A 12,577-nucleotide genomic window follows, 5' to 3' on the forward strand; every position below is an offset into this window, starting at 1 on the left:
TGAGAGTCTTCCAGCAGGGCTCAATTGTGAGAGCCATGGTGGCTTTGATGAAGGGACAGCAGGCGCTGGGCTTTTCTGAAGGGCGCAGTGCCCAAGAGGATGCCTCTGAAACCAAGGCCCCAAGAGGAATTTCAATGGGTTAGGCATCTTGAGAAAACCACAATTACCCTACGGATGCATTAATGAGCAATTCAAGCCTGCTGGAAAAGCTGCAAGTGGGTGTGTGGAGGTGTGAAACGGGCGACCTTGTCACCCCAGCACAATAGGTGGAGAGGCAACAGAGAGGCGAGTGGCAGTCGTCTTAGATTTGAGGTCCGCAGTTGGTGAGATTAACAGAGTGAGGCCTGGGGTATTGGAAACTGATCTGCCAGCAGGCTTCCCCTAAAGATTCCAGCCACACAGCCATGTAGACTGGACCTGTATGCAGGAAAATCTCATAGGAACGCAGATACAGCTTGAAATAGAACTGATAAAACTATTTCATGGTTCTCACACTCACTCTCTTGATCATTTTCTCATATCCATACAACACAGGAGAAAAACTCCACCAGAAGTAGACTGAACGTGCCCAAGGGTTTCCCACCTGCCACCATGCAGGATTACTGGATGGAGTGAAAAAGTTAAGGATGATACACACATAATGTGTGGAGAAAATGAATAAAGTAATACGGAAACAGATCGGCAGAGTTTGACTGCACATAAAAGTATGCATTAACAATCCGAAGGCATCTCGGATTTCTACGGCGCAACATCCACGGACATGAGAGAAGATTTGCTGGTGAAAGGGAATACATGATGAAGAGCGAGTGAGAGACATCTTTTCGAGTGACACTATGAACTACAGTAGCAGTCTATATCCTGACCCCTTCTTCACCTGCTAATGATTTCTCCAGTCCCATCTGTTCTCTCTCTGACATTTGCGCTCCCTCTGCTCTAGGCCAGCTCATCACTTTTATTTACATTCTTCTCATTGCTTGCCATCTCCTACCACTGTAAATGAATCAGCTGTTCAGATTTCCCCTGCCCCTGTCAAGCGATCCCCAACTCGCCCTCCACCTGTGTTATTACTTACTTGGCTTTCATCTCCGACATCCTTCTTTATCCCAGGCCCAACATGATTCTCGGTCTCATGTTCTCAGTACAGAATGGCCATCCCAGGGTCAACTCAGTGGCTCTCACTACATACTAATAATCCCTGGTCACGTTTAACCCCGTGTCCTCTAGTCTTACTAAAAACATGTCTAGAGAATGACCATTGACCAATGACCGCATCGACACCAAAACCAATAGTGTTAGCAATACAAGATAAAAATTTGTTGACTGACCATACATTCACACTAGCAAGCAACGAGTCAGTTGTGACACTTGTAGTCTGTCTCTTCTGGGTGAGTAGTGACAGCTATTGTCATCGTTTGTGGACCTGCATTGTCCAGCATTGGGTTGTTTTTTTTCTAGATCCGATGTGAAACGGTAGCAGCCAGAATGTAAAATAGAACTAGTTGAACACAAATTAAATAATGCACTAATCTGTGTAAAAATTGGTTGATTCCCATGTTACATGCAAGGCTTCATAATAGCTAGAGACACCAGTGATCTCTGCTATTTCCTGCTTGCTGCCAGTTGGTTCCCACAGTAAATGGGAACCAACTGCAGGTAAGGAATGTTGTAGGTTGTGAGAAGGGAACTGAAGAAACATTGGATGACAGGCACCAAGGAGTCATTTAAACCTGTAGTCTGGTTCTGTCGCTTGCTGCTTTCCTGGCGCCATTGTTCACATGTATAGAAAATGAATGATCTCTGGTCACTTTGTCACTTGCTGGTGTTAACATTTTCCATTGCCTGTCTACAACAAGCTTGACCGGCTAAAACGTAAGCATGTGGCTGCTTTGTTGTTTTCGGTCACGCTAAATCTGAAAAGAAGCTATGATAGGTTGTTGAAAAACTAAACGATTCAAGATGACTGAAAAATGGATCTACCATTTTTTTTTTTAAGTGAACCTGGAGAACCAGCACATGCCACTGCGGCTTAAACCACATGACAATTTCAACATCATAAAATCGTCTCAAGCCCTCTTTCCCAAGCCCAAATCCAGTTTGCTGCTATATTGCTCCTGACGTTAATAAGGAACGTTGCCCAGGCAACACACCGTTTGTGTTTGATAATAACAGTCACTAACAAAAAGAATGAGAGGACAGGAAACTGAGGCTGTACTGAAGGTGTGTGCAGACATGTAGGAGCACTAGACTTGGCTTTTGTAGTACCTTCTTACCTCAGTCCCTACTGGCATACAGTTTATAGCCTGGAGATACACACATAATGTGTACAAGGTGTGTATCTTCATTCTAACAGCTTTTTAGAAGGAGAAGGATTCAACTGTTTGAGATACAGTGTGAATAAAATGTACTGCTACTGAGGTTGAGGTACTGTAGAAGTAAGAGAAGATCAAGAGACAACCATGTCAGTTTTTTTTTTTTTTTTTTTTTTAACAAGATAATGTTTAATTCAATCCACAGCCACGTTCCAAATGAGGAGAGGTGAGGAAAGGAAAGACGTACCTTGTAGCGCATCTTGGGGCATGAGTGGATATAAAAACCCAGGTAGTAGTAGGAGAGCTTGGGTGACTGCTTCTGCAATTGCCTTGTGAAGGCAATCTCCCTAAAGCAAAAAAAAAATAAAAAATACAAACTATAAGGCTTAGTATCCAGGAACTACATGGTAAACAATGCAAAATGATTACCTTAATACTAGGTTATATATCAGGAAATTTGACTTTCTACACATTTTTGATAAATTACTATATTAAATGTTCAGTTTTGGGAAAATATCTACATCATCTATGCCATTATTTCAGAGCTCGCTACCATAGTACTGTCTTAGTGATAATGAGTCTTTATTGGTCACATATACATTACAGCACAGTGAAATTATTTTCCTCGTATACCCCAGCATGTCAGGAAGCTGGGGTCAGAGCGCAGGGTCAGCCATGATACAGGGCCCAGCAGTGTCAGCTTGGCAGTGCTGGGGCTTAAACCCCTGACCTTCTGATCAGTAACCCAGAGCCTTAACCGGCAAGCCACCACTGCCCCCAGCCACCACAGCCACTACTCTTGTAACTTCTAGAAAATAATTCTTAACTCTTGTAAAATAACAGTGTTAGGGCTGATTCACTGTGTCACATGAATCAAACCAGAATTTACAGCGAATATAGACAGCGACAAACAGCAAAAACAGAACAACGGTCCAATAATAATGATCAGAAAATAATACTGGTGTAACTTTGTTTTGAAAAGGGTTGTGATCGACCAAGTGACTTCTCACTGAAAGCATTTCTGAAGCATTTTCAGTCATATGTATTCAGCAGTATCAAGCAGCACAAAATCCACAATTCTAGTAATCATGGAATGATGGACAGCTAGATTTTTTTTTTTATCAAGTAGTTGTGATTCACCTTCATTCTTTTTTGATTTTTTTTTTTTAACTGGGAACACTTTACTATATTTGCACATGTTATAATTTCCACAATATCATGACTTTACTTTTCCGACAATAAATCCATTATACAATAATGTGCTCACGTCAACGTGTGCGAAGCAAAGCAAGAAACTGATCCACTCGCTCATGCTGTTCATTAACTGCTGTCCCTGCAGGAAGAACGTTTATTAAAGACCAGCCTAAGAATCTAGCTTGGTCTCAACTGATATTTTCAGAAAGCGTTTTTTCCATCAGTTTCGGTTCTGAGCTTGTAGGATTTCATTTTCAAAAGGCTGCTGGGAAACAGAGAGTACACCTTAAGTACAGCATGTGATGAGCAAAAACTTTTTACGCTTTATTGTTTACGAATGATGCGAGAACCCATGGAAGATAGGCAAACGTTTCCGGGTATGCAACTGGATACAACTCTTCACCGACAAATCAGCGTAAGGTTGAGAAGTGGAGAGTTATATGAAATCCAAAACATTAGCTTTTTGGGGTCGTAGCCTGTGTTGCACTTTAATAAAATAAAATAAAAAGACAACAGTAGTACTATAGATAGTAAGTACGGGCTAGTGATGAAGAACTGCATGCTCTATGTATAGGTTAGAAGTGGAACTAGAGATCTCAGACTACACAGGAAAAGGGTGGAGGATGAATTTAAACTTCATCCTGATGTGTAATCAGCGAGCTCGCACCACCTGTTTCTCTTTTCTATTTTCCCCCCCAATCCATCTTCCAGGCTCATCTCAATGTGCTTTGGATTTCAAGAAATAAATGCAGGACAAAGAGAGGAAAAAAAACTGCTGCAAAGAACATCACACTCTTTCAGTGTCTTGCTTTATTAGGGAATTAGGGAACTATTTAGGGAACTATTGCTTGTGATTGTGAGAGAGTTTGGCAGTGGGTTGAGGGGGGGGGGGGGGGGTGACTAAAATAAAATAGATATAGTGGAAAATAAAAGCACAGAAGAGAGGCCGAATGAGGGAGCGGGAAGAGACTGAGAGGAGAGAGAAAGGCGAGGAAGATAGAGGAATGCCAAACAGAGAGGTGCTAGAAGGTCAGCCGGTTGGTGCCAGGTTCCTGGGTTCCCATCCCCTGGTGACAAAGCCTTGCAAATCCATGAATGAGGGGTGGGGGGGGTGATGGCTGAGGGGCCCATTCACAAAAAAAAGGGATTGGGGAGAGAAAAAGAGAGAGAAAAGAAACAACACATCCCTCCCCTCCTCACATCCCTTGACCCTACCCTCTCCATTCTGGCAGCAGCTTGAATCCCCCATTATCTCCTCTTCAGCGAGCTGACACTCCAACACAAGCTAATTATGCCACAGCACTCACCACAGGACACGAGAGCCCTGCTTCTTATTAATGTAGACGGCCATTTCCCTCTCGCTGCCTTACTCACACACACACACCTCAACATTCCTTATACAATATACAACACTTCCTGTTTACATTCTACATTTATATTCAAATGAAGTGATCCCAACTCTTAACTGGCTGAAAAGGTCATTATTAAAAATCATTGCATCTACACACCAGACCCACACCACCCCAGTTCCACACACACACACACACACACACACACACACACAGACCCATTACTATGATGAACATACAGGTGCATCTCAAAAAACTTGACTATTGAGGAAAAGTTGATTTTCCCCCCATAATTTAATTTTTAAAAATGGAACTTTCATATATTGTTGATTCCTTACACATAAAGTGAAATATTTCAAGCCTTTTTTTTGTTTTAATCTCGATGATTATGGCTTACAGCTCATGGAAATCAAAAATCCAGTATCTCAAAATATTAGAATAAATTATTTAGAATACAGAAATTTCAACCTGAAAAGAGATCTAATCAGCTAATTAACTGAAAACACCTGCAAAGGTTTCCTGAGCCTTTAATCTCTCAGTCTGGTTCAGTACACTCAACCACAATCATGGGGAAGATGAAAGTTAATGTAGCATTTCATTTGGAAATCAAGGTCCCAGAGTCTGGAGGAAGAGTGGAGAGACACAGAATCCAAGTTGCTTGAAGTCCAGTGTGAAGTTTCCACAGTCAGTGATGCTTTGGGGTGTCATGTCATCTGTAGGTGTTGGTCCACTGTGTTTTCTCAAGTCGATCGTCGATGCAACATCTACCAGGAGATTTTAGAGCATATCATGATTCCATCTGCTGAAAAGCTTTATGGAGATGCCGAGTTCCTTTTCCAGCAGGACCTGGCCCCTGCCCACAGTGCCAAAACTACTAGTAACTGGTTTTCTGACCATGATGTTACTGTGCTTGATTGGCCAGCCAACTCGCCTGACCTGAACCCCATAGAGAATCTATGGGGTACTGTCAAGAGGAAAATGAGACTTGAAATCTGAAAATAATTCGCAATGTACAAATTTATTTATGAATCATAATGCATTTTAATGGGTAGTTTTTGCTCAAAACAAGCACTTTGTGGTTTTCTTCTAATTATATTGTTTCCAAACTTCAGAGAAAGTCCCAAGAAGTTATCGTTCTATTTGGGGACTCTTCCCTAAGTGAAGTTCTCTCATGAATTTACCAAGAGTGTACAGCTTCATCAGAAACACTTTTAGAAATGTAAACATTTTTAAATGATAAATGGTCTGCACTTGTACAACACCTTTTAAACTTAGCGGTTCTACAAAGCGCCTTACACTGTTTCTCATTCACCCATTCACTCACTGTCACACACACAAACCTACACACACCTGCCATCGGGAGCCGTTCCAATGCTTTTGATGTCTTGAACACTCTATGTCATTTCACAGTTTTAATGTCTTCATTATTATTATAAACTAGTAGAAGGGGGATTAGGGGGACCCTTAACTATATATTTCTCCAAGCAGATTATTCCAGAAGTAATCAAACCCCTTCAAAAATGAATAAATTCTTCCCTTAGCACGGGCTATATACCTAAATCATTTAAACTGGCAGTTATCAAACCGTTGATTAAAAAAGCTGACCTCGTCCCTCTCCTGGATCGGGTCTTGACTGACCGCTATCAGTTCATAGATGTAAATGGTGACTTCTCAATGCATACTAAGGTAAAGTTTGGCGTTCTACAATGTTTAGTTTTTGCCCACTGCTTTTTTCTTTACATATGCTACTGCTGGGTCAAATTATTCGTAAACATGGAATCAGCTTCCACTGTTATGCTGATGATACACAGCTGTATGTTTCAGCAAAGCCAGATGACGGACACCAGCTTAATAAAGGATATTAGACATTGGATGCTTATTAACTTCCTCTTACTTAATTCTGACAAGACAGAAGTACTTGTACTAGGACCACGTGTAGCTAGAAGTAAGCTTTCTGATTACATAGTTACTCTGGATGGCCTTTCTGTTTCATCATGTGTAGCAGTAAAAGACCTTGGTGTGATTATTGACTCTAGTCTTTCATTTGACGCTCGTGTAGATAATATTACTAGGACAGCCTTCATTCATCTCAGAAATATTGCTAAGATAAGAAATATAATGTCATTACATGATGCAGTAAAATTAGTTCATGCTTTCATCACCTCTAGACTAGATTGTTGTAATGCCTTACTGTCTGGATGTTCCAGTAGGGGCATAAACAAACTCCAGTTAGTCCAGAATTCAGCTGCTAGAGTCCTTACTAGAACCAGAAGATACGACCCCATCACCTCGATCTTATCAACACTGCACTGGCTCCCATGAAATCTCACATTGATTATAAAATACTACTATTGACCCATAAAGCACTGAATGGTCTCGCACCACAGTACCTGAGTGAACTTTTGCTCTTTAATGATCCGCCACACCTACATCGATCAAAAGGTGCAGGCTATTTGTTGGTACCTCGAATAGCGAAGGCTACAGCAGGGGGAAGAGCTTTCTCTTACAAAGTCCCACAATTATGGAAGTCTTCCGATTAGTGTTCGGGACTCAGACACAGTCTCAGTGTTCAAGTCCAGGCTTGTTTAGTCAAGCTTTTTGTGAATAGTTTTTTTCTTCGGTAAAGGGGATTCACGTGTTCATCCAGGTTTGTTGATGGTGGAGTGGCTGGCTGCCTTATGTCCCAGGGCGTCCTCATGTCTGTGTTCCCTTCTGGCTCTCCCTTTAGTTATGCTGTCATAGCTGGTCTTGCCAGAGTCCCTGCTTGCACTCACGCAAAGTACATTGTTGCTCACCATGTGCATCCCTTCATGATAACAATTTACCCATCTTCTCATGGCTACTTCCAGCATGATAATGCAAAATGTCAAACAGCAAAAATCATCTCAAACCGGTTTCACAAACATGACGATGAGTTCAGTGTCCTTCAGTGGCCTTCCCAGTCACCGAGTCTGAATCCAGTAGAACACTTTTGGGATGTGGTAGAACGTGAGATTCGCAGCATGAAAGTGCACCTGAAAAACCTGCAGGAACTGCGAGATGCAATCATGTCAACATGGACCAGAATCTCAAAGCAGTGTTTCCAACATCTTGTGGAATCCACGCCACGAAGAACTGATGCTGTTCTGAGAGCAAATGGAGTCCCTACCCAGTATCAGTACAGTGTTCCTAATAAAGTGCTCAGTGTGTGTAGACTTATCCAAGCCACTTTGTGACACTTTGAAATATTCAGTTAGTTTTTAAATATATGTGTAGAGATTTGAACAATAGGCCCAGAGTGTTTTCAATAAAATATCTGAAAATATTTCACAGTTACAACCCTGGTATACATTTTAGATATTGAAATAAAAACACTTCTAGCCTGCAGACCTTTTATTAAACACCATCACATCCTGAGCCCAGGAGCACTTACACACTACATCAATCACACTCACACACACACAAAGCACCTAACCCAAATGCTGACAGCAGCTGCTTTAGGCACAACAGAGACCAGAGTCCACGCTGCACTTTTCCCTTTTAGAAGGCCTCCTCCTCGTTTCCCCTTTCTCCTACAGCGCACACACTGAAAAAATGCACTGCCTACCACAATAACGTAACCCAGTAAAGTGAGAAAGCTATTTTTCGGGGTGTCAAGTCATGAGACACGGCCTTCTCACTGTGCATGATCAAATATTAATGTGCGTGAAGCCCAAAACCCTTGTTAAACTAACAGAACATATTACATATGTATTATATAAAAAAAAAAAGTAGGTCATGATATACACATGTAAATGCAAGTCCATATATGGTTTGAATTCAAAACAAGGGTGAGGTGTTCATAAGGGTGTGAATAGCACCTGAGAGCAGAGTAGGAGCCCAGTGAGAGGAAAGAGAAGTCCGGGTCGTAGTAGAGGTAGACCGAGGAGACGCAGTTGGGCAGGATGTCGATGACGCCCACGGCTACGATACGTCCGTCTAGCCAGTATTGCTGGTGGAAGGAGCCATAGCCCATATCAGGCCCATCAGGAGACGTCTCCGCCTGTTTATTTATAATTTAAAAAATGTAAAAAAAAAAAAAAAAAAAAAGAAAGAAACCAAGAGTGAGCTGGCAAATATGAAATCGTGGTAGAAAATAACACATCAGACAATATTGCTTCTGACCTACATGAGTGTTACATTACAATCGCAGCCAAATATGCCTGATCCAGTCATAATTACATGAGGGAGCACATTAAAGAAGTAGGTGTTCAGTGAGAATTGAAAACACGTCAATTCAATGCCCAGCACTCACAATCAAAGATTTGGAGCACAAATACTGTGCACAGAGCACAGCTGTTGGATTGTGTTTGCTGGCTTATGTGCTGGTATTAACCATTTTTGTTGCATTATGCATTACGTACTGCGCATAATACAAGATGTATGCAGTTATCCATCCCATCCATCCAGCTTCAATAACGCTTTTCCTACACAGGGTCACGGGGAGCCTGGAGCCTGTCCCAGGGAACCCGGAGTACAAGGTGGAGGACACCCTGGACGGGGTGCCAACTCATGGCAGGGCACGATCGCGCACACCCTCGCACCCTTCAACCACTCTTTACAACCATGGTGAGCAGAAAAGCATCTCAGAATGCACAACGTGTTGAATCTTGAGGTGGATGGGCTACAACAGCAGAAAAATCGCACTGGTTTCCATTCAGAATCAGCCAAGAACATGGATCTGAAGCTACGGAGGGCACAGGCTCACCGAAACAGGACAGTTCAAAATTGAGAGAGAAAAAAATTTGAAATTGGAAAACTCTTTTCAAAACCCAAAATGTCCGGTTTCAATTGCTTGACTAACATATTTCATGTGGTGGTGTTCTTGGTAAGTGCGTCAGCATAATTTAAACCGCAGCAACCTCTAGTGGCTCCACCCCTTCCACTGTGTAGAATAACTGCTCAATGCAAAAAAAATAAATAAATAAAAAAATAAAAATAATAAAAAAAGCATCCCCGTTTTATTTTTATGCAGTTTCAGTACATCACCCATGTAGTGAAAGTGCAATAGGTTTCATTGCATTTCCCAGGGAAAACTGATTGAACACAGCATTCCCACTAAAACTATGTGGAAAAACATTTGCATGCATGTTTGAGTGTGCTGGAAAAGCAGAATCCATTCCATTAGGTTTGGTGTGTAAGCTGCAAACATACAGCAGGAACACGGTGTACACAACAGGACATACAGTAGCTTGCTAATAGCTCCTGAACATGGGCCAAGCTCAAACGCTGTGCTTGTATGTATGAGTATTGGGCTTCTCTTCAGGTCAGATAAATGAAGAGGTGAGGTATTTTAATAGAAGAAAAAAAAAATAAAATAAACCAGCAGGGACAAAATCAATAATCTAAATCAAAGACCATCAGCCTTCTGTGAAAATGACATCTATTTCTTGTCCTCTACAAGACAGTTACAAACAGCTTTTTCTTTGGCATTGTTCATCATGAACCTTCAAATACAGCACATATTCAGTTTCCTCCTGTTACCCCACCCGAGATCAGAAATCCCGACTTTTTCCAATCTAAAAGACGGAACGAGATGGACGTCTCGCTCTTGTTTTTACCCTTGTGACTTCAAACGGCTCGGTGGGAGGCCGAAGGTTCAGCCAGCGCTGGTAACGGGATCTTGTCCACTCTCCCCCCACTTCAACCCATCTGGGCCCAGTTAGCCGTGTTGGAATGCACTCGTTATCACGCTAATCCTGCACCCCGAGAGGCTCGCCATGCCACTGCCAGCCAAATTAAACACACTCATAACGCAGAGACGTGTACGCTTAAAACCCAGGTTCTGCCATGACCTAACCCACCCAGTGAAAGCTGGCACTGGAGTAATCATGCAGGATTACAGGAAAGAAAGAAAGAAAGAAAAAAAAACGATTACTGTACACTCTCCTTATTTTCAACAGCATTCCACATGTGTCTGCTAATTATTTTCATACAGTCTGCTTGTCGAACAGGCTCCTCGGTACAGTTATTGAAGTGGCCATTCAAACTCAAGCATGCGTTACAGCACATTCGAGATGAGGTGCAGTGCCTCAGACTGATCATCAGGAAGGGGGTTTAGATGTGGACTATTTTTAATTTTTTTTCCAAAAGAGAAATGAGGTCTAAGCTATTATTTGTCAGTACCAGATTAGCGCTGACAAATATAGCCATTAGCAAAAATCACACATGGCCTTCCAGGCTCATTCACTTTTGCAGAATTGTTTACGGTCGTTTCTGTTCAGCTTTTGCATGTGCGATGATTTAAATCTCAATCGTCTCTTTGTGTTTCATACTGCAGCAAAACGAACGCTGTCTCTTTGGAAGCTGTCTGTGTTTACGTCGGAAGAAAGAAAACGTAAGGCCGTGACCCGAGCATCACCTCGCTGGACAGCCTAATGACTGCACTTTAGCTACTGTGACAGCCAGAAACGCACACAGAAGAAGCAAGGTGGGTGGATGAAAACGCTCACTAAAACAGACTAAATCACTAGCACATGGTGCCTTGGTTCTCTATGTTAGTCTTTGTTACTCACACACAGAAGCACGGAGTGAAACCTGAGGTAGTTAACATTCCTCAAGCCTTGGCTATACAACAATAATACCAAATGGCCCAATTTAACTATTCAACAGTAAATATAGAGCAGGTAACGGCAACGCTGCCTATAGACCTACAGAGTCCGTCGCGATCAAAACCACCTGATTCAAGGAAACGCGTTCCTCAGCGCGTTAAAGAAAGGTGCTTTCAATTTGGATCGACACCAAACTGCACACCAGCTCTCATGAACAACCGTCTCTCTCTCAAACAGATAAAGGTGGATATCAAGGTCACAAGAATTCACTGGCTTAGTGGTTGGCCTTGTACCGCCAGGGTTGGTGGTTCAATTCCCGTTTCTGTGTGAGTGGAGTTTACTCAGGGGTTTCCTCCGGGTGTTCTGGTTTCCTCCCCCAGTCCAAAGATGTGTGTTGCATGCTGATAGGCATTCGTTTGAATGCAGGTGTGTGCGTGTGTATAAATGTGCCCTGCAATGGGTTGGCAGCCTGTCCAGGGTGTCCCGTGCCTTGTCACTTGGGATAGACTCCAGGCTCCACGTGATCCTGTGTAGGATATGCGGTACAGAAAACGGATGGACGGATGAATAAATACACTCCAGTCACTTACCAAAGCAATCTGATGGCTTGTTGAGTTTGCTTGGAGAAAAAAAAAAAACAGCCTGTTTGATTATGGCTGCGGTTCGTGGCATGACCTGGCATGCTGTCTACCAATATTCACTCATCTCTCAGCACTGAAAAGACATTTCCTGTCCCTTGTATAAGGAGGTTGCTCAATACTCTCCACAAGTTCCACAAGCCGCTGGATATGTAGATGACTACTGGGGTGTGTGGGTTTAAAAAAATAAATAAATATATCAGTGACGAAAGTCAAGCACACACATACATTCTTTGATTATTTATCATGCACGAAGGCTTAAAAAATATGGGTGCATTCTCAAATTTATCCTCGTCGCGTGCAAATTTTAATCACATTTTCCATGCACTCACCAACCTTTCTCTCATGACGTTCAGTGAAATTGTCAACCAATTACAAAAAACTAGTTTTGCCAGACCATAAAAGCCTCATTTGGGGAGACTTTTCTGTTCTTTGGTTTAATATTTCACAGGAATTAGCATACAAAAACAAAGACCGATGTTAACTAAAACACTAATAAACCCTTAGACTCTACCTGT

At 42.2% G+C, this 12,577-nt stretch overlaps 1 protein-coding gene across 7 annotated transcripts in view; it reads right to left on the reverse strand.

Moving 5' to 3' along the window:
* The window catches only part of LOC108263492 (arginyl-tRNA--protein transferase 1), a 95,062-nt gene that overhangs the window by 33,305 nt on the left and 49,180 nt on the right, over nucleotides 1–12,577 (reverse strand). For all 7 annotated transcript variants that reach the window (XM_047154356.2, XM_047154354.2, XM_047154353.2 and 4 more), the window contains 2 exons: nucleotides 8,692–8,873; nucleotides 2,557–2,656 (listed from right to left, as the gene is read on the reverse strand). In XM_047154356.2, the coding sequence (XP_047010312.1) occupies nucleotides 2,557–2,656; nucleotides 8,692–8,873 (282 nt within the window). The remainder of the gene's footprint in view (nucleotides 1–2,556; nucleotides 2,657–8,691; nucleotides 8,874–12,577) is intronic.

Source organism: Ictalurus punctatus, chromosome 3 (assembly GCF_001660625.3).
Source record: "Ictalurus punctatus breed USDA103 chromosome 3, Coco_2.0, whole genome shotgun sequence".
Lineage (NCBI taxonomy): Eukaryota > Metazoa > Chordata > Actinopteri > Siluriformes > Ictaluridae > Ictalurus > Ictalurus punctatus.